A 19,990-nucleotide genomic window follows, 5' to 3' on the forward strand; every position below is an offset into this window, starting at 1 on the left:
ATATCAGCCGGACCCTACGCGGGTCTTTACCAGAGCTAGCTGTCGCCCGGGCGTTTTGCTAGACCGTCGGTAGACAAGATGCGTCGAGCATCCTCCGTCGTCATCTTCAGACACGCCTGAAGTTGAAAGCCTCGCTGAAGCAACGGTACAAGCGGTTACAAGACGAAAGAGCTGACAAGGCGAGTGAATAACTTTGCTACAAATCTTCAACGACTGAAACAGAACGGCTACTTCCTCCACGTTTCCTCGATGTCTTTTTTCCCCAGGTAGAGCAGATTCTTCTCGGATTTTATCTGATAGTGGAAACTTGCTTCTAGCCACTTCGCGGCGACAAGACACTGTCGTGCAAAGAGTTGACGGCTTTCACTGGTGTAAACCTCGCGTGGAAGAGCAACGCGTGTGTGTCTTTTTTCGTTCTCGTCTTTAGTGCCTCGAAATTTCTTTTTGCGGAGACAACCGGCCTTCTCCCGGAAAAACGCGCGGAACAGTTCGTAGTCAGCGAGCTGAGAAGTCGATCATCCCCTTCGGTGAGCTAGACTGCGTGGAAAGAACCGAGCAATGCGGTTGTGACCTCTCTCTCCGCTCCAAGTTTGCAGACAAAAGCAACATAACTCCAGTTTTGACGCGCGTCGACACGGACTTCACTGTTTGATTTCCCAGACTGACGTTCGTCACAATGAAACTCGGACGCTTAGTGCTGTTAGTTCTCAGTTTTCTGGCGCTCTCTCTCTTCTCCAGTGAGGACGGCTCTGTCCAGGTGGCTGAAGCAGTGAGAATTTTTGGCCGAAAGAAAAAGAAGGACGGACAGAAAGGAGAGAAGGACAACAAGGAAGAAAAGAAGGAGAAGAAGAAGCAGAAAAAGAAGAAGCGTGACTACTTCGAAGAAACTGGTGACGGGCGTACACCTGTTGACAGGGTTTTTGAGGAGTGAGTATTTGTCTCGCGGATCTGTGTGCGTTCCAGCGGAATGCTACCGTGTAGATGTGAGTTCAGGGAGAGGCGACTCGAATGCAGATAACTTTCCTGTGCGAGCGAAAGTGTGCTGCGCCGGAAGGCTGCATCTGTTTTCACTTTGAATAACAGACTGAGTTACTCTAACGAAAAAAACAGTGCAAATCGCTGAGCCTTTTTCGTTCGTCGTCAGGACGAACTCCTTGGGTTTCCCTGAACCCTTTTCTGCTGATATTTCTGGAGATCTAGGACACGTTTCAGTCAAACTAAGTTACGCGTTTTGAAGACATAGAGGTCACAGCTCTCACTCGAGACTCAGTCGGTTCGTGGACAGAGATTTTCTCGTAGTGGTCGGCGCTCAGATTTTCGTAACTCAAATCAAAGCACTTCAGCTCTCCTTTTTTCCCGTACTGTTAAAGGGCGGAAAGCAGCTTTCTGCTCGGCAACGAAGTCCCTGATTTTCTTGCGCCCGTCTCCCGACACCACACTAGGAAACGCTTTTTGAGTTCGCACGAAAAAGTGCAGGTACTCCAGTCCACTAGTCAGGGGAGCTAGAGGCGAATTACTACATGTTCGCTTTTGATTCGAGGATGAATGCCTTTGCTGGTGCACCGCTTGGTTTAAAAACGTCGCAAAGAGGCTCCACAAAACTGTTTTCCCTACTGCGTCCGTTTCTCACGGTGAAACGCCAGTCAGTGATCCCCCTTGGACTGATCATTTGCACAGATGCCAAGGAAAGTTCGCGAGAGTGGTTCTTCAGTCTTGCTTGGTGTCGACCATCACGACACATTCTTTTCAGCAGGAACGGCAGTTTTGGAAGTGCTTGCCAACGACGGCGCAGATGCCAGCTGAACTCTGTAGAGAAGAGTGCTCTTTCGTTTTCGGCAGCTTTTAACCCCAGATCTTGCTGACATCCACGCGAAGTCCGGTTACAGCTCTACAGAAAGTCAGAAAACATTTGATAGAACTTGAGTCTAGCAGAACCATGCGCAAACTATTTTACTGGGTTGTCATATCCTCGTAATAGTTGGAGTCACGTTCAGCACAATATAGGTACTAGAGTGCCAGAAGTCATGCAGAACTTTGTTGTGTTCACGCCGAAACAGCGGGATTCAAATTCAGCGTATCCAAGGTACTACGGGGTTTCTGTTTATTCGAAGTGCGTTGCACCAATGTGAACTGAAAAGATCATCGATTGCAACGGTATGGTTTTGACGAGACGGCTCACGTCGGAAACTTCCCACGTTTATGTAGAGAAAGCACTGGTTAACCTGCAGCGCTGCGAAAAACACCTCATTTGGCAAGTCAACTGGAGAGGAGAACTCCGCAACGTTTAGCTGTGTTACGTGTCTGGACATCTCGCATTTTCCGGTCGATATCTGATCTGGATCGCGAAACTTTTTACTCAGGAAATCGTATCTAGATGTGTGTTTCCGACGCAGAACAGCAGGATCACCCCCATGCGCGTCGTTGCATGCACGTCTTGCTCAGTGCTTCTTTTTCCAGTTCTAACGTTGCGCGGTGTGTCCTGCCTTTTCTTGTTCGTTTCTCCCTCCACTCCCGAGGCGTTTGCGTCTCGATTTTTCATCCTTCGAAGCCTCGCGTTCTCGAAATTCGTCTTCAGCCCGTTGGCGTTTCTCTCTCCAGCCCCTGCAGAGGCTGTTTGGAGTCCGCCGTGCGTTCGAGTCTGTTCACGTTCTTTCCTTCGTCGCAGATTTCAGCTGTTGTCTGCGTCAATTTCGCAAGTTCCGCTTCGTTATCCACGGAGGCAAGTCCTCACACAAGGGCAAATGCGTTTTCCTGCGGAGTTGAGGGACTCGTGGAAACTCGACGAAGCCGGCGAATGCGTTGTCGGTGCCTGGGCACCCCAGAGCGGCTCTCGCATGCAGAGGTGGTTTTCTACAGAGACCAGCGTCTTTCTGATCCCCTTTCCTTTCGCTGAACGACTGTCCCGACGTTTTCTTCTTTGCCTTCGCCTTTTTCGCCCAAACAGCCCGCACTTGCAGCCGAACCGCGCCATGAAACGCCCAGGCTTCTTGTAGACGCATGCGTTCGCTTCGCGCCCAGTGCCTTGAACCCTGCTTTCGGCACGCCTCTCCGGTGTATGTACACCACGATGAGCGCGCCCCCGAGTATTCCCCTCTTCCCGCCTCCAGGAAGCACTGCCGGCTACACGTTTTCGTCTCCAGCGCCGCTGAACTCTGGGGGTCATCTGCGCGCCGGCGGGCATCGCTCGACCTTGAGACTGAGACCGGGAGTGTGCTCTCCTGTCTCTCTCGGATCACGCAAGCGCCCTCCGCCGGGGTCTGGCAACGCAGCTTCTGCGCTGACTCTCCCGACGAAGAGCCGGCGCTCTGCAGCTCAAAACAACGTACCCGCGACAAGATCCACGCGAGCCGCGACGGCGGCTTTCCTTCAACACAGCGGCGCGCTGCAGCCCTCGCAGTCGGACTCCGCTTCGGGTGTATGTACACCCTACCGGGTGGGCCAGGTGCTGACGGACGCCTTGAACCGCCTCCAGAAGAAAGACAAGAAACAAATCTTCGCAGCAGCAGTCGATAAAACCCTCGTCCCCGACTACTACGTCGTCATTAAGGAGCCCATGTTCTTCGATAAAATGAAACAGAAAATTCGCGACAGAGCCTACAAAAGTAAGTGTGAGGGGGACGGGGAATTCACGTCTTCTCGTTCTCTGTCTTTGCTCTTTCTGCAGGGGAAGGGGGGAACCCAGCGCACACGGAAGCATGCAGGTGGACGAGTGCAGCGCCAGTCAGATAAGGGCTGATACGCAAGACTTTGTAGTGCACATTGAGAAGGGGGAGTTTCACGCTTAGTCAAACGAGCATAGTCGACCTGGATATCACTCCTTCACGCTTGGTTTATCTACCTGAAGACCAGAGCTTTGCCGCGCAAACAAGAACAGCGCGTTAACTCTGTTGTATTTGAATCTATAGCTACGAGAACCGCCTGGGATCTCTCGCCGCAAAGACTCTCGGGCGTGTCCAGCTAGCCGCGGCTCCCGTGGGTGTATAGACACCCGGCACGTTCTCTGAGATTCGTCTTTCGTCCACCAAGGCGCATTTCTCTGCCTGTGTGGTGTCGACCCTCTTCCTGTTTCGCTCTCCCTTTTACCCTTTTCCCTCCCGTATTCTCCCCTCATTCATGTGGTGGGCCTGGTGGATCAGTCTGTGTTCTCTGTCTCTCGTTCATCACGCGTCCTTTCCTCACTTTTGTCTTCCGTCTTTTTCTTCTTTCTCTCCTTCCCCGTCGGTCTCCATGCCTTCCTCCCCTCCTCATTTTCTTTCTCCGTTTCCTTCTCTCCTTGGCTCTCTGCTTTGCAGCTCTGGACGCATTCAATGCAGACGTCGAACTCATCATCAGCAACTGTCGGCTGTACAACCACCCCGACACGCCGTACTGTCGAGTAGCGGCTCTCGTGGAAACTTGCTGGCACAAACTTCGAGAACGTGTAAAAGTCAAATTCGCCGCCGCCGCCGCAGCAGACTCTGCAGACGAGGCGGTCGTCGCTGCCCTCAAGCCCGCGAGTTCTTCTGGGAGCTCTCTCAGCGGGAGAGGTTTCCTGGATCCGGCGACCCTCGCCCAGAGCGCGGCCCGCGTGCCTGGCGACTCCTCCACGCCCCACGCCGCCAGCGACGTGGGCTCTGCGACCGCGGGCGCGCCGGGGGGGCCCGGAGCCCCAGGCAAGGCCGGCGTATGCGGAGACACTCTCGCCGGCGATGGAGGCAGCAAGATCGTGGGGGCCTCGAGCAAGGCCGGGAGAACTTTGGGGGCCGCGGGCTGTGTACAACGATCAGGTAAGGTGGGCAAGGAGGTGAGGAGGGAGACGAGGTGAATTGCATGCGTGTTCTGTCGAGGAGCAACTTAGAGGGGAGGGGCGTCAGTTTCGAACGTGCGACTCTACTGGACTTTCCAATGTTTGAGCTGAAAGGTATTTAGGAGTGAAGTTGGGCTACTGACCAGTCTCGTTGAAACAAGCTTCTTCAGCGTCTGTTTACGTAGCATCTGCATTGCGTCGACTGTGGGGGCGGAAGTGTTTGGCGAATCATGTAGCGAAGGAGGAGTGACATTTCGTTTCGAGGAGAGATAGGTTGATGTTCCTCATTTCCAAAGCCCCAGCACCTTTGCCGCACAAGAGCTGGGGTGGCGGAGTAAAGAGCTCCTGTAACTCTCGTTTTAAGTTGTTCAAAGGGTGGACTACACTCCAGAAGAGTCCGGAGCAGACAGGAGTCAAGCCCTTGCCTTCGTGAAGCAGAAGGTTCGCCGCTCGGCGACTCGAGTCGAGAAACGGATACCTTGTCCTCTGTCGAAAGCATGTGGACGGGGAAACATGACACCGCACAGGCAACGGTGTAGTGTCTCTCTCGGTTGTTGCGTTTTTAGACACAGCCGGCAAGCAGGTCCTCGGCGCGGGTCTCGGTTCCCCGCGCGACAGGCGCGAAGAATTGTTTCTGCTTCTCCGCATGGCGGCGGATCCGACTGCTGCGGCGAAGCTGGAGGCGCTGCAGTGTCTCGACAGCCGAGAACAGGCGGGCGAAGCGCCTGGAGACAGCTCGCGGGCGGAAGGCCCTGCGGACGCCACAGACGCAGGACTCGCCAAAGAGGCGAAGGCGAAGGAGACACTCAAGGAATCAGCAGGACCTGCGAGCACGGAAGTGGCGGCGGAGGCCCGACGCAGCTCGTCCGTTTTCGGATTTGAAGCGAGACAGAAAGGTGCGACGCAAGGCGAGGAGACACCCGAAACAGTGCCCCGGTTTAGTTTCATTCATCTCCGTACTCCAGTTGCGGTCTTTCTCGGATGTCGACGTACCCTCGGACACAACTGAGTTTCTGCGGCGCTCCACGCTCTCCACACCTAGTAAAGATGAGGCCCGCGGAAAGCAAGAAAAGAAAGGGGAGTTCGGGGGTGCCTCTATACGCGTTTGTGCTCCTTGTGTTTTCACGAAAGTGTCAGTGTGTGCGCTATGAGTGCATGCATGCGCTTCAAATGCATTTTTTGCCGTCGTGCAGAACGTAGACGTTACCGCGCAGTGACGGGTCCTATCCTATATTGTTTAATGTGTAACATTTTTCTCTTTGAGGGTCGACTGCGCCGTTGGCGGAGCATGCGTCTGGCGCGTACCGTGACGAAGGTGCTCGTCTTGTCCACGCAAGTGTTTTTCGCTTCACTTCTACTTTCTCTAGAATGCACTATAGCTCCTATTATTTTCTGTGAATCATTCTGAAATCCGGAAGTCTTCCATGGTATTTCCTGTGAATTTTATACATTTTTTAAAAAGTGAGAAGCTGCAGCGCGACCGTGGACCAGCACACCAGCTCGAAAAGGCGAAAACAAGAAGAGGCATGTGGAGAGAGAAGAAAGGCGAAAACAATCGTGGAGGATGCTTGAGAGCCCCTGCAACAAAGAAATGAGGGTGAAGAGTGGTGAAAACAGTTGTTCTGTCTGCGAAGGGCGCTGCATTCTGATCATGATAGAGGCGTTTCTACGTTCGGTTTTCTCAGATCCTCTCTTGTGGGCTCCTGTTTTTCAGATCCTTTTTTCTGGGCTCCCCTCGTGGTGCCTCACCTGCTGTGTCCCCCGTCGCTGGCCTGGACTCAAACGCTAGGCCCGGTGGAGTATGTAGGATCTTCGTCGCCTCTGTCGCTTCCTCAGAAAACTCAGCAGCCTCTTTACCACAAAAGGTGAGAACTCTTTCAGATTCGCATGGAACCGTCAACCGAACAAAAGACTGTTTCGCGTTTCGTCGCCTCCTTCGTTTCCTCTCCTCTCCGTGAATGCGATCTGTCAGCTGCTCTGTCCGCGTCTTTGCTAAAAAGCCAGAGACTCCGGGCACTACGAGATTCCTCTTGATTACCGGGTGTAGAGACATGCTCTTTCCTCAGCGTCAGTGTCACTCGCGCCCACGATTCAGTGACACAAGGAGACTGCTGCTCGACACTGGATTCTCTTTCGTCTTTCCCTTTTTTGGCGGGCCGCGTCTTCCTTCCTGGAGTTCCCACTCTCTCGACCTGGCGAGGCCAAGAAGCGCGAAGTGTATACACATCAACATCGAGGCTGCCGTGTCTCGCGTCGGGTGTCTGTACACCCAAACCTAACTCGCCGATGACTCCCGCGCTGATTTGATCTCTCCCGCTTCTTCTGCCCCAGACTTTGAATCTCCCTTGGGGGCTTTGCGGCGATTCGGCCCTTTGGGTTCGGCTCTTATTCAGGAAACCTGCGCTCCCTGTGTGCGGTTCGCAGCATTCAGGCGTTCTTGGGGGAAGAGACTCTGGCGCGTCTGGAAAAAGTTTTCCCCGACACGACGCGAGAACTGCAGAAGTATGCACAGCACGAGGCCCTTTGGGCGCCGCTGAACGACTTGCGGATTTTCGGTGAGTTTTTCAGAGGAAAGTTTGCGAAGTAAACTTATAGAAAACGCCTCGCTCTCCAGAACTTCGACATCCCGCTGTCGCTCTTCTGCTTCTTTCGATGTCGCTTCATCTCCTTCGCCCTCCCGACCCTCCTCTCCAGTCCTTCTCGCTTTTCCTCTGAGGAGAAAAGAGAGTTTTCTTCACTGTTTTACTGCAGCTTCAACGTGTCTCCGGTCGTCGTATTTTCGCACTCTCTCGCCGACGTATCGCTCAACATGGTGTAGCTGGGCACTGGATCGAACCTGCGAAAGATCCGTGTGTCTTGCGTTGTTTTTTTTCGTGTTCCCAGAACTCAGTTTTCTCAAAAAACGCGGCATCACTCTCTTTTTCCGTCTCTCGTTCTCTCCACGGTCTTTCTGTCCTTGAACAACTTCTATTTTCTTCGACTCGTCCTTTTGCCAAGTCCTTCGGCTTACCTCTCTGTCAATCTCTTCTAACAAAAATGGCTTCCATGAGGGCCTGATTTCCTGTCTCTCTCTTAATGGTAGAGCGAAGTACGGGTCTCTGTCTCGTCCGGGTGTGCATTTCAGTCCTCGGTTCGCTGCCGTCTTGTTCTTTCCAGGCGTCGACACTGCGGACTTCCCAGAATATAACTCGAAGCTGTCTGTGGACCACAACTACCTTCTGGGGGTCGGCGAGGGTCATGTTCAGGCGGCGGCGACCTTGGGGGCACAGCCGCCTGCTTCGCTCGCGTCGCCGTCTCCCTCTCCGGAGTCGAAGGCGCCCTCTCTCGATCTCTCCTGTCTGCAGGGCCTCGTTCAGAAGCAGCTGCATCGGAGAAATCCCCAGAGACACCCAAAGCCGAAGCCCCCAGGGGGTCTCCTCGCGCGCTGCGCCGCTCACGCAAGTGTCGCTTCTCGCTTCGCGGCGCTGTCGAAACTGTCCCTCGCCTCCCGCGCCGCGGATATCTCTGGAGGTCTCCAGTTTTCTTCTGCGCCCGCGCTGCTTCTCGCTGGCAGCGAGGGCGACGGAACGGCCTCGCGGAGTTTCGCAGGTCAGACGACCGTGGCGCGCGGCGAGGCGGAGGCCGGAACTTCTTCGCCGCAGGTTTTTCCAGGTCGAGAGGAAGGCGGCAGGAAGCTCTCAGCAGGAGAGCCTCTGGGCGAGAGCCGTGGAGATCTCGAGGCCCTCCACCGGCGCGTGGAGCCGGAGGGCGCAGACACTTTGGCGCCGGCCGCGGGCGCTGGGTCGATTCCGAAGCCGGGTGCGGGGTCGCGCGAGGAGGCGCAGCTGCTGCAGGCTGCTGTGAGGAGACACTTTGACGGATTGATTCAGCAAGTTGTCAACACCTCACAGCGTCTCGTCCCTCTGGAACGCAGATGCGCGTTGGCACCGACTCTCCAGTGCCGCGCTCCAGGAACTCCGGAAGTCTCTTTGCCTCGCGGGCAAGGACCGAGAGAAGGCTCTCGCGAGGCGCCTGCGCCTGCGGACAGAAAACAGACTTACCTAGAGAACCCAGGGGCTCCGTCAGGACTGCATGCACAGCGAGCTGGAAACCCCACAGATCCTGAAAGGGCAACTGTGCGCCCTCAGCTGCTGCCTGCCAAGCCCCAGGGCCCTTCGCAGGAGACAGGTTCTAACTCTGGTGGGGGCATCTCTGTCGGAGGGGGACCCGTGGGAAACGCACCTTCCGCGGCGGGTGTGCAGCGACCTCTCGGCTTCGCCTCAGCGGCTTCTGCACATCCTCGCGAAAAGTCACATCCTCCAGTCTCGCATGCTCTGTCTCCAAACGCCTCTCACTTCGCTTCGCTCGCTGCTCAGCCGCCAGTCGCGCCTCCCCGAGCCTCCCCGCCTTCAGGGCTCTCCACTCGTTCTGATTCTCTCGCACAGGTGCTTCCTGCCTCTTCGCATGTTTCTGCAAAGTCTGCTCCTCATCCTCATCTAGTCCACTCTACTCTTCATTCGCCTCAAGCTCATCCTGTCTCTCCTCATTCCAGTCAAGTTCGCGCGGCGCAGCCTCATTCCGTTTCTTCGCATCTGCTATCTGGATCGTTTCGGGGGCCTCCACCTGCCTCCACTTCTTCTCTTTCCTTGCCTGTTCCCTCGGCCTCCCCTTCCCCCTCTTCCGCCTATGCGCAGCCCGCGTATCCTCCCTCTTCTCTTCCTTCTGCGTAGTTTCTCTCTTTTTCTCAGTCCGTTCCTTCCTTTCTTCTTAGTTCCGCTTTCAGGGCATGCGGCGAAAACGGCAGCGTTTTATTTGAGGAAGAAGAACGATGGAAAATCCGAGGAAGTTAGAGTCAGAGCATTCAAGCTATGAGTGAAGAACTCTCAAGTTCGTGTTCGATTCGTTTCCCGTATGTCGAGAAGATCCTCAGTTTCAGCGAAAACTCTGTGTGTCTCCTCCCCGTCTTCGTTTCAATGGTCCTCTGTTCAGACCCTGGAGAGAAGATATCAACATGCGCCGAGAGAGAGAGAAATCCAGAATGGATGTTCTTCTTGGCATCTTCAGGGAGAAAGGAGGTTCCGTTTGCACGGTCTCTGCTGTCTCCCCAGAGCGGCGGAAGAGACGACAGAAGATGTTCGCGTGTTTAGAGAGGGAAGCGGCTCTGCCAGAGTCTGCGTGCACTCCAGAGTCTCTGGTCGCCGAACCTCCAGGGTTTCAGGGACCATCTCGTCGAAACAAGACGAGAGGAGACAGCAGGAAGGGGGAGGAGAGACAGAGAGCAGAGAGAACCAAGAAATGCTATCATGCGAGTGGAGAAAAGAAAAAAATTGGAGCGATGCGTGTGAAGAACAGAAGTCTTTTGCCTCAGGTCGAAAATCCTAAACGCGATAAAAAGGGGGCGGCTCGAATGGATAACTGACTTTTTTGCGAGCCTCTTGGTGCGTGCTAAAACAAGAGACAGTGTAGGCCCTTGTGGGGTCTGAGTCTGCCGGGAAGGACAGTAAACTGAAAACGATTCCTCAGAGATTTTTCGTGAGCATATGCCAAGCTTCAATCGGCTTATATAAGTGAGGATATGAAAGGCGTCGGTCGCCTTATAAGTGGGAATATGAAAAGCATATAGATGTGTATATAAATTAGAACTTGTATATCACAGAACAAAGACTTTAGAGCGAGACACCATGCTGAATAAATCAGGTAAGCTCGTTTTTTTTCTGTTGTGGGGATGGGTGGTTAAAGGGAATATTTTGAGCTTGGGGGCTCGTCCTCACTCTTTGGACAGCAGAGGCTTTCATTGAGAAGAAGTCTTTTTCGCGGATGTTTGTTCTCTGTTTTGCCCTTCGCGTGCATGCCTGAATTCGTAAAACCTGCATTTCCCCTCTACTACGGTGCCTAGGAGGCGGCCTTTAACTCTCTCGGGACTTCGTGTCGATTTGACTACAATGTCTAGACACAACGTCTGATCTTGTGTCTCTCTCGGAAGGTCTTCCTTTCGACTCTCTAGCGCTTAGGCTCTTTTCTCCGGCCCTGAAGGGTCTTTCTTGGTCAAGAACGGACACCACTGCTCCTGAAAGCAGTCCAGTATGTTCTCTGGAAGAGCAGCAATCGTGAAATACACCGGAATATCGGTAACAGAGAGTCCCAGCAAACTGTAGGCTTCATCGGACTCGAAAAACGAGTTTAGAAGAGAACGGGCTCCCTGTTTCGTGGAGAAGTCTGCCTGGCTCAGGCTGTAGATTTCTTCTTCGACAGCGCCTGCAATGTCGTCCTTCTTTCAAAACGCGGAAGGCTTCGTTCCCAGTCTCCAAATCGACAGAGAAAGAAGTCAGGAACCGAAGTTCACTGTCTGCCTCCCCGTTGAAAGAACTGTGAAGGTCCGAAGTCAGCCTTTCGAAGCAGTTGAGGAGCGGATTTGCAGGGAATAAGTTGCAGAGGTGGTGAGGTTCGAGAAATCACGAAGAATCTTGGAAGAAACCTTCGCTAACGCAGGTCGTCGTACGTCCCTGCGGCAGAGCCAAGTCTCAAAAAGATGTCGTTCGCGACGCAGCCTCGAGAGAGACGTATGAAAAAAGACTGCGGCAGAGACTCTCTCGCATGCACACTCGTGAGAATCGCCTTTCGCAGGAGTCGGAAAAGAGAGCGAAACCCCGCCGCGCGCGCCGTTGTTTCTCTTGTCTTTTCTTTTTTCGATCAACGAAGTCGTCTTGTCCTGTTTTCTCGTGTCTTTCCTCGTTTTCTGGAGAATGGTGTCTTTCCCCGACTTTTTCCTCTTGTCTCGAACGTACACACCTCGCGACGGAGTCAAGCAGCGCGCGCTTTTTCTTTGAAAGAAATAGCGATCAGGGAACAAAGGAGAGCGTCTGTCCGAGGTAGTTCCTCTTCGGAGTCCACTTCCTTCTTCTGTCTCGGATAAGAAAAGGAGGCGGCGAATCTAGGAAGTGATGCGTCTCCCAAGATGAGATATGTCTGTGTGTGGCACACCGCGAAAAGGTTCTCGTCCGTCCCTCGACACCAAGGAACGATCTTTGCGCGCGACTTAAATGACGGTGATGCTTCTTTCAAGAGTTCTCGATCTTTCTCCGATATTCGTTGAAATGGTGAGTCGCACACCAAAGCGAAGGCTGAGACATCAGTGAGTGCTTCCCTTCCTACCGGAAGCCTCTTCCTTTCCAGTGTCCTCTCTTCTCCCTCCTTTGCCTTTTTCACCTGCTTTTCTTTTTTCATCGAGTATCTCTTCATGCGGCCTCGCGGCTGCCTCTTTCTCAGGTGTACGTACACCTCATCCGCCTGCACATCCTTCGTCGCTCCTCATCCGATGTCTGCCTCGACAACTTGGCCGCGGACTGGAGATGGATGAGACCCGAGAAAGTGTCTTCTTCACCTCTGCGTCTTCTTTCCTTTCTCTTCTTCGTTTACCCTTTCCTTGCATCTCCTGCTTCCTCTTCGTCTTCTTTCCTTTCTTGTGGTGTGTGTGTGGCCAAGCGGCTGCGTGAACTTGAGGAGACACGGAGCTGGAGTCCCGCGGTTCGTTTGCCTCTTCTCCTCTCGCGCGGTTTCTCCGGTCTTGTTTCTTCTTCGCGTCTCCGTTGTTTCAGTTTCTGCCACTGCGTGTGTCTCTTTTCCGGCGGCGAAGGCAGACGGCGACGAGGGCGGTAGCAGTTCCTTTCATCTCCGATGGCGTCGGCCTCTCCCTCTTCCTGGAGAGAAGAGACGTCCTCTCTGGACAGCCTCTCGTCTCGCGCCGGCAGGAAGTCTCCTGTCTCCAGGCTGTCCTCGTCGCGTCCGTACCGGGCCTCGTCGGTCGCTCTGCTGCTCTGCTTCCTCCTCGGCTGTCTCCTCGGTGTGCACTGGGCGACCCAGAATGCAGGTCTCTCTGCTGCCGCTTCCAGCGAGCGCGTCGTCTCCTCTCTTGTCTCCGCCCATCCGCTGCTCTCCTCTCTCTTCTTCTCTTCTCTCTTCTCGCACGGTCTCCCGTGGACGGCCGCCTTCCATACAGTGCCTGCCTCTCTCCTCTCGCACATTTACCGCGCTGCAGACTTCGAGACAGAAGAGAGCCGACGAGGAGAGAAAGAACACGCAAACGTGAACTCTTCTCCCGCCGCTCGGATACCACGGCGCCCTCACTCTAGCCGCTGGACCTCTCGCACTCCTGTCGAGGCTGCTGCAAACGAATCTCGTGAGGCGGATTCACCCTCTTCTTCCTCTTCTCCTTCCTCCTCTTCTTCCTCTTCTTCCTCCCCTCCTTCTTCGTTGCTCTCGTGGATCGTTTCTTTCCTGCGTATTCTTTCAGGTTCAGGAGAGGGACAATTTTCTGCCTCGTCGTTTTGTCCGCTGAATCTTTCCTGGGCGTTTTTCCTTGCAGCTGCCTTGCTTCCCAGGAACGCGGCGGCACCCGTTTCGGAGGCTGGTCTCGATCTCTCCAAAAAGAGAGAACTGTCTCCTGTCGCTTCCAGAGCTCTCTCTCTCTTCTTCGACAAAGGAGAAGAAGGAGAAGAAGAAGACCCGAACGCAGGACCTCTCCGGCCTCTCCATTTTCAAGGGAGAGGCGCCGCCACTGCGAAGGAGAAGAGGAAACTCGAGTCTCCTCCTGACCAGAAGAATGGCGGAGCATCCGGAAAAAAGAAAGCACGTGGACAGTCGGAACAAGCACAGAAAGGCGGCGGTGTAGAAGAGGAAGAGGCCGAAGAAGTCGAAGAAGAAGTCGAAGAGGAAGATGGCGGCTGTGAGAGAGGTGACGGGATCTCCGGAGGGGAAGAAGCGGAAGCGAGAGAAGGGAAGAAGTCGGCTGTGAGCGTCTGTGGGGGCGTGGTGGCTGTCGAAGAGGTGTATGTACAGGGGTCGATACTCTTTGGTTTGGGGTGGATTTTTGCGTTTTTCGGCGCGAAAACTGTGTTCGGCTGCGGGCCTCTGTGGGTCCAGGTTGAGGGCCTCTTCCTCTTCTTGGTGAGTCTCCATCACCTCACAGAGTTCTTCTTCGTTTTTTTCTACCACCCTCAATCTCTCTCCGTCGACAGCTTTCTCCTCAACAACACATGCGCCTACACACTCGCCTTGGTCCTCTCCGTGGCGGAGCTCCGGCTCCGCGCTTCTCTGCTCCGGGGTGGACGTGAACCCGAAGCCGGTCCAGTAGAGGAGACGCCTGTCAATCTCCTTCGAGACACTCTCGCGTCAGCCTCGCTTCTCCTTCGCAGATGTCTCGCTTGGATCGGAGATTCTGAACAAGCAGGCGAAACGCGGACGAGAGCAAGCCATTCGCAGACTTGGAGTGGTTCCCCGCCTGCCTCTCTATCGTCTTTTTCGGACTCCTCCCTCTCTTCGTCTCTCTCTTCCTTCTCTTCCTTCTCTTCCTCCTCTTTCTTCTCTTCCATGTCTTCTCCGTCTCCTCGTTCTTCTCTCTCACTCGCGTCCATGCCTTCTCCATTCTTGGAGGGGTCCAATGTAGAGAGCAGCTGTCTCCGCGAGACTGCAGGAGTTCTCGCCGGTGCGGAACGGGGAAGGTTAGGCGGGGCCGGTGTGGTGGACTCTCTCGCTTCTCTGCTTTCGCTGCTTGGGCTGCTTCTTGCATGCGGTGGCCTGCTGCTCCGCCTCTGCGCCTTCGCAACAGCCGGTCGAAATTTTACTCACCAAATTGCCACGACGCGCCGTCCGTCCCACGCCTTGGTGACTCGCGGCGTCTACGGAGTGTACCGACACCCGGCGTACACTGGCTGGTTCTACTGGGCCGTCGGTACGCCCCTGCGTGGAGACCGGAAGAGAGATGTTGTCTTTTGTTGCATGTGGGGTCCGTTTCGTCCATTGTTTCCGCGTCGTTGGCTGTCGGGGAAGGAGTTGTCTAAGCGGAGGGAAGAACAAAGTGTGGAACGCTTTCTTGGATTCGGGTGCCGAGACAGCCTTGCTCCGCGTCGGAACGCCTCTCGAAGAGGCCCAGCAGCGCCTGGCTCATCGCATGTGTCGGGCTGTACAGACACCGCAACCCGCGTTTCTCTGCTGCCTTCACGGAGTCCACACGCTTGCTCCTGAAGATCTCTGCGGCGGCGGGGGTCTTTGTGTCTTTTGAAGATACATTTTTTCGAGAACGCGCGCGCCACAGCCCTGTGGATGCCGTCGGTCGGTCTCGTGTCGGTAGAGTTTTCTGCGTTTCTGTTTCTGCCGCGGAGAGTGTGCGAATACCGCAGTTTCCTTCTCTTGTGTCTGTCTCTTTCCAGGTTCCCAGGTCGCGATTGGCAACGTGGTGTGTATGCTGCTGTTCGCGGCTGTCTCCTTCGTCTTTTTCCGCGACAGAATTCTGTACGAAGAACAACTCCTGGAGACGATGTTCCCCGGAACGTACTGCGCGTACCGCGCAGCTACGCCGCGGCTCGGGTACGCGCGCAAGTCTCGAGAAAGTTGAAAGTCTGGAAAAGAAAGGGAGGGTTTAAGTCAGTGAAAGCGAGGAACGGGGGGGCGGGGCAGGTGAACAGAGACGCTCTCAGTCTACGCTCCCCAGAGAAAGGTGGTGTTCACGAACCTGCGATCGCCGGTTTACAAGCGCAGTGACGGAGTGGAGCTTCAGGTGCTGACTCCTTGGTACTGCATGCCTGGCGACTTTCATGTTGATTATCGATTCGATCACGGCTCTTTCGGGAACTTCGCTGAAAGCCGGGAAACCCGCAGTTTGTCGTGCGTCTGAGGGCAGGAAACAGGACAAGAGGAAAAGAACACAGAAGGTCCAGCGGCCGAGTGTGATTGCAAGGATGTGGAGCACACAGGTCACTGGAAGTGGAGGCCGGATTTCCAAAACGAATTCAGATGGAGAGCAAGCCAACAACCTACACGGTGTCCAGCAAAGAAAGGCGCATTAGACGTGTTGAGCTCTGACGTGCTTTCTGCTTGAGACACACCGGACTGTGAAGGGTGAAAAGCTGGAATCGTTTCAAGTGTACGTACAGCGGAAGTCTGTTGAGTTTTGAGGGCGACAAGCCACAGGCCGTTTTGGATGCGATGAAGGAAACGATCGAAGGTCCCGTCGCATTTCAGACTCTCGGCTCCGCGACTTGCCTGTGCTCACAGAGCCTGTCTTTTTCTCCGTGTGTTCGCTTCGCTTTTCAGGATTCCCCTTCTTCAAGCCGCTGTTCGGCGAGTGCAAGTGAAGAAAACCCCAGGGACTGTATACGATTGAGTTGTGGAGGCAGGAGTTAAGCCTGCAGCTGTGGTCGAGAAATACATCGCGCGAAAGAGACGCAACAAAATGCGTTCACAGATGAAGCGCAAACGAAGCTTTTCTTCGGTCTCCCAGTGGGGGAAGTCTTCCGTGGGCAGGCTTCTTTAGCTGTGAGGGTCTAAGGTAGAAAACTGCCTGTAACGTTTTTTGGAAGCTGAAACGCTAAGAACGTGCGACAGAAGTGCGAACAGTTGCGAACGACGAGGACGCGTAAAAGGGTGTCGTCAGGGAGGTTAGCTTGTTGGAGAAAAGTGAGAGAGAGTCGACAGTGTCGGGGCGTTGTCGCGATATGCGCAGTTCCTCGCCACCGCAGTGTGTGATCCCACAAAAGGGGATTTCCGTGAGTAGCTTCTGGCGTGATAGCTCCACAACCCTTTGTTTTCTCTGGGTAACCGCAACTGTTTTTTCAACGAAACGCCCGAACTGCCGGATCTCCAGCGTGCAACGATGCCACCCCCGCAGCTGCTCACCACGGTTTCGATGGATTTTCGGCGCCCGAAAAAAAAAACAACCTTCTACACAGCGCGTGACGACTTCACGTCTGTCCAAGTCAAAGAGGAGGTCTGCCTTCGCGCTTTTAGACTTTCCGCATCAGTGACTTCCTAACGTTGCGAAATTGATTCACGACGACAACCGGCCTGTCAAAAGGTCGGATCCCATCGCAAGTTTACGTGAATACTTTCCAAAAGCTATCAATACTTCCAAGATTCATGTCTAGTGGTCTACAAAAAGCGAATGTCATCTAATACAAAAAAGCCTCCACTGTCGTCTGTAGCGAGCCGCTGGATACGGAGCCCATATATATATATATATATATATATACATATATGCGTACGTGCGTATACATATAGATAGATATAAATAGGTCGGATATCGTGGGCTGATGTCAGTAACTTCGATGAAAAAGCTGGGGAGCGGCTATCGGGACGTAGTTTGCGAGTCACGGTCCGCGGTGACAACGATTCGTGAAGACAGCCAGTGACTGTTTTTTTGAGTGGCGCGGAGCAGGGAGTCCATTTCGTAGAAATAGTCAGCAAGGCGATGTGCATGAAGACTGCTTTTTCACGAAAAGGTGTTGCGGATGCGAGCTGCAGTTATCTGTTTCCGCTGCATGTGCCTGAAAGCAGTTCAGTCCGATTGTCAACGGCTTGACACAGTCCCCGGTCAACGCGCTCCAGTGCTCTGCCTTGAGCACTGACGCCCGCACCTCCACAGAAACAAGAAAAAGGTCGTCCGTCTCGGTAAACCGCCTTTGGGGGAGTAAACACCACGGGTTTGTGGACTCCTCGTTTGGGTCGGTTTTCTCAGTAACTGATGTATCGTTGTACAAAGTGGAGAAGCAAGGACGTTGGAAGTCGCGGTGGCAGATATCGGGGGAGCAAACCTAACTGAAGGAATCGGCGGAAGGCAACGGCAAAAAAAAGCGGCAGAAACTTCCGAGGAACCCGGATTCTCGGTTATTTTTCGAGACCGCCGAAACGATGAACGCAAGCCCGAGTCGGGGAAAGCAGTGAATGCTTGCAGCCCATCGTCACCCCGGACACTTCTGCAGCGAAAGTCGCGAACAGAAAAGCGCACCTTTCACACTCAATGAGCGTTTCCCCATGAAAAAGTTCTGGCCGGACTCAGTCCGAGGCCTGGAGCACCAGTATATCGCGTGACCTGTTATCCCCTACGTACCTTGCGAAGCAGGATAATTTCGAGAAAGAGTGTAACGTGGATCGCTTTCCATTCTTCAGCCGCACACAGTGTAGATCTGAGATTGGACGTGGGCCTGGAAAACTTTGATGATGTACCTTGGCATTGAAAAGTTATACAATCGCGCCACGTGTCATTCCGGCATTTTCAACTACGGGTTCGCAGTGGTGCTGATTTCTGCAGCTGCAGGGACCTGCAACTTGTGTGGGTTGCAGTAAACAAGTAACAGACGCGTTAGAATCCAACTGACAAACAAGTATTTAACCAGGACCCGTAGCACATTCCACCACCTACAGATTCAGTGTTTGAGATTAGTCGGTTTCTTTCAACGTTAACAATGCGAGAGAAAGCATCCGCGTGTCACGCCTAGAGAAAATATACTCGATGTGGAGTGCCCGGAGTGCCGCAGGATCTTCAAATTCAACGTTTTTATGTTGTGTTACGCAATCCAGTTGTGGGTAGAGTACAGTTAGCATTCTTAACACGGTTGGGTGCATTTTTATGAGAATTCTCTAATGGATTTGTGTGCAAGAAGCGAGTTCGGTGGCATTTTGTGTGCTGTCAGCGTCCTTCCTGCATCGGGCTGCGTAGCGGCATCGAATAAGCGAGAATGACCGTTCCTTTCCCCGGACGGGTTCTGTACAAATCACGAACTCGAGAATCTGCAACGCTCAAGCGGACGAACTCATAGGTTCGCCAGACAAGCTCGGCACTCCAGGCTCCAGAACTCTTCTTGAGTGCTTATAGCCACTATCGAGGATACTCTCTACTGTGCAATCGCGTTCACGGAGATCACGACCCTGCTCGGATTGGACTGGGGAGGCGTGATCAGTTCCACTGTGGAGACCGCAGCGATCGGTTACAGCAGAAAACCCGTCTCTCGCGCTGTCTGCCCGCGTCTCTCGAATTTTCACGCGAGGCGACGAAGCAAAGGACTCGAAAAATGAAGTTGTTTTTCTCCAGCGGTCTACGCAGCGTATCTTCTGGTCCGCAAGGGTTTGCCCGCAGCCGAATCCCTTCTGGACTCTGGCGATGGCCTCGCACGGGACGCCACACAGTGTCTGTTTTTACTCTGTACTCGAAGAAGAATCAGTCGCCTGTCCAGGCGCTTTGTATGAGTCTCTGCGGACGAGTGGGGAATCGGAAAGTCACGGCTCCAATCTCCGAGAGCGCTCCCAGAGAGGGAGGACACACACGGAGAGAAACTTCAGGTCGTCAGAAATCCAGGCACTTGCGTGTGCTCGACGTCAACGAACGACTCGGAAAATCAACTTTGTCCACCAGCGACCGTTTTTAGGTCCTGTAGAATTCAACGCAGCGACGCACGAGGTGTCTAGCAGCCGGCTTTTGCTTCTAAAGGAGGCTTCTTCCCGCCCCCGAAGGCGACGCCTTTGCCCCCCAACTCGGTTTCTCGTGCGAACACCAAGGCGGGCGAAAGTTTAGCAGATGGTCTGCACCCGAAGAGGGCACCCGCGCGCCAGAATCGCGCCTGCGGTTCCGGAGAGAACTGGCTGGAAATCCGTGGCGTTTTCGCGCTTAGATTTCGTTTTTTTTCAGTCTGGGCCGTTTGAGCTTCCTCGAGTCTCCGTTAGACGGCGACGGCACTAGCTCGCTACGAAGTTCCTTTGCAGGCGTCTTGTCACTTTGGGGGAGAATTCGGCGCAGTGCACTCTCCCGCCTCTGCCTCCTGTTTCCCGGCCGCGCACCCCGAGCATATTTTTCGCGGGGGCTGATTCCATGCTTTTCTATGGACAGGTTGCATGCGAGAAGGAATCTGTGGGGCCTGGTTTTCTACCGTTTCACTCTTTTGAATTTTCGCCGGCGCCGTTTTGCCGCTAAACGCCACGCGCTCTCTCCCCCCTCCGGCCTCGGTGTCTTGACACACGAGAGAGTCCTCCACGCCGGGCGACGGCCGAAACAGGAGTTCTGCAGGTGGATGCGCCCCGAAAAGTCTGCTTGGTGCGCACGAGGAGAGGACGAACTGCCAAGGCCCTGTCGACAGAGTCTTGGCAAACCGCCGATAAACTGTTGACATTTCTCCTTCGACAAACGGCCCCTCGCCTTCTGGTCTGGGTGCTGGACCTGTGCGTCCCCGTTCCCTCATAGGTCCACACTCTCTCGCCCGCCGCCTGCGCCTGCCGCCGCAGCGCGGGTGAGTTCCGACTGGCTTCACGAATTTCTGGATTTGCCCTGCGGACGCAAAGGGTCGCAACATTCCCTGGAACTGTCGGAAGGTGCTGAGATGCGTCGTTGACTGAACGCCCTCGACCCGCCCGTCCATGCCCGCCCGCGGGAAGCAGCTGCACACACGCGGGGACGCGGGCTTT

General features: G+C 54.3%; 3 protein-coding genes across 3 annotated transcripts; all 3 read left to right on the forward strand.

Annotated features, from left to right (window-relative positions):
• The first annotated feature begins 108 nt into the window (after nt 1-108).
• Nucleotides 109-999, forward strand: TGME49_306455 (hypothetical protein). The gene is made up of 3 exons (XM_018782486.1): nt 109-266; nt 428-527; nt 661-999. Exon 3 carries the CDS (start codon nt 677-679, stop codon nt 929-931), a length of 255 nt encoding a protein of 84 aa, XP_018636176.1. The 5' UTR covers nt 109-266; nt 428-527; nt 661-676; the 3' UTR covers nt 932-999.
• Nucleotides 1,000-2,480: 1,481 nt separating this feature from the next.
• Nucleotides 2,481-10,685, forward strand: TGME49_306460 (bromodomain-containing protein). Its single transcript, XM_018782487.1, has 6 exons — nt 2,481-3,602; nt 4,293-4,766; nt 5,353-5,682; nt 6,501-6,651; nt 7,211-7,341; nt 7,943-10,685. Exons 1-6 carry the CDS (start codon nt 3,056-3,058, stop codon nt 9,493-9,495), a joined length of 3,186 nt encoding a protein of 1,061 aa, XP_018636177.1. The 5' UTR covers nt 2,481-3,055; the 3' UTR covers nt 9,496-10,685.
• Nucleotides 10,686-11,515: 830 nt separating this feature from the next.
• On the forward strand, nt 11,516-16,424 carry TGME49_306470 (isoprenylcysteine carboxyl methyltransferase (icmt) family protein). Its single transcript, XM_002370368.2, has 3 exons — nt 11,516-14,492; nt 14,971-15,127; nt 15,854-16,424. Exons 1-3 carry the CDS (start codon nt 12,440-12,442, stop codon nt 15,921-15,923), a joined length of 2,280 nt encoding a protein of 759 aa, XP_002370409.1. The 5' UTR covers nt 11,516-12,439; the 3' UTR covers nt 15,924-16,424.
• The last annotated feature ends 3,566 nt before the right edge of the window (nt 16,425-19,990 follow it).

Source organism: Toxoplasma gondii, chromosome IX (assembly GCF_000006565.2).
Source record: "Toxoplasma gondii ME49 chromosome IX, whole genome shotgun sequence".
Lineage (NCBI taxonomy): Eukaryota > Apicomplexa > Conoidasida > Eucoccidiorida > Sarcocystidae > Toxoplasma > Toxoplasma gondii.

What these genes read in the sequence shown, in the direction of transcription:
- TGME49_306455 (XM_018782486.1), top strand. Translation starts at nt 677, where the DNA reads ATGAAACTCGGACGCTTAGTGCTGTTAGTTCTCAGTTTTCTGGCGCTC.
- TGME49_306460 (XM_018782487.1), top strand. Translation starts at nt 3,056, where the DNA reads ATGTACACCACGATGAGCGCGCCCCCGAGTATTCCCCTCTTCCCGCCT. An exon ending in ATTTGAAGCGAGACAGAAAG is followed by an intron (nt 5,683 to 6,500) that starts GTGCGACGCAAG and finishes CCTGTTTTTCAG; the next exon opens with ATCCTTTTTTCTGGGCTCCC. An exon ending in GAACGACTTGCGGATTTTCG is followed by an intron (nt 7,342 to 7,942) that starts GTGAGTTTTTCA and finishes TGTTCTTTCCAG; the next exon opens with GCGTCGACACTGCGGACTTC.
- TGME49_306470 (XM_002370368.2), top strand. Translation starts at nt 12,440, where the DNA reads ATGGCGTCGGCCTCTCCCTCTTCCTGGAGAGAAGAGACGTCCTCTCTG. An exon ending in CTGGTTCTACTGGGCCGTCG is followed by an intron (nt 14,493 to 14,970) that starts GTACGCCCCTGC and finishes GTCTCTTTCCAG; the next exon opens with GTTCCCAGGTCGCGATTGGC. An exon ending in GCAGCTACGCCGCGGCTCGG is followed by an intron (nt 15,128 to 15,853) that starts GTACGCGCGCAA and finishes TTCGCTTTTCAG; the next exon opens with GATTCCCCTTCTTCAAGCCG.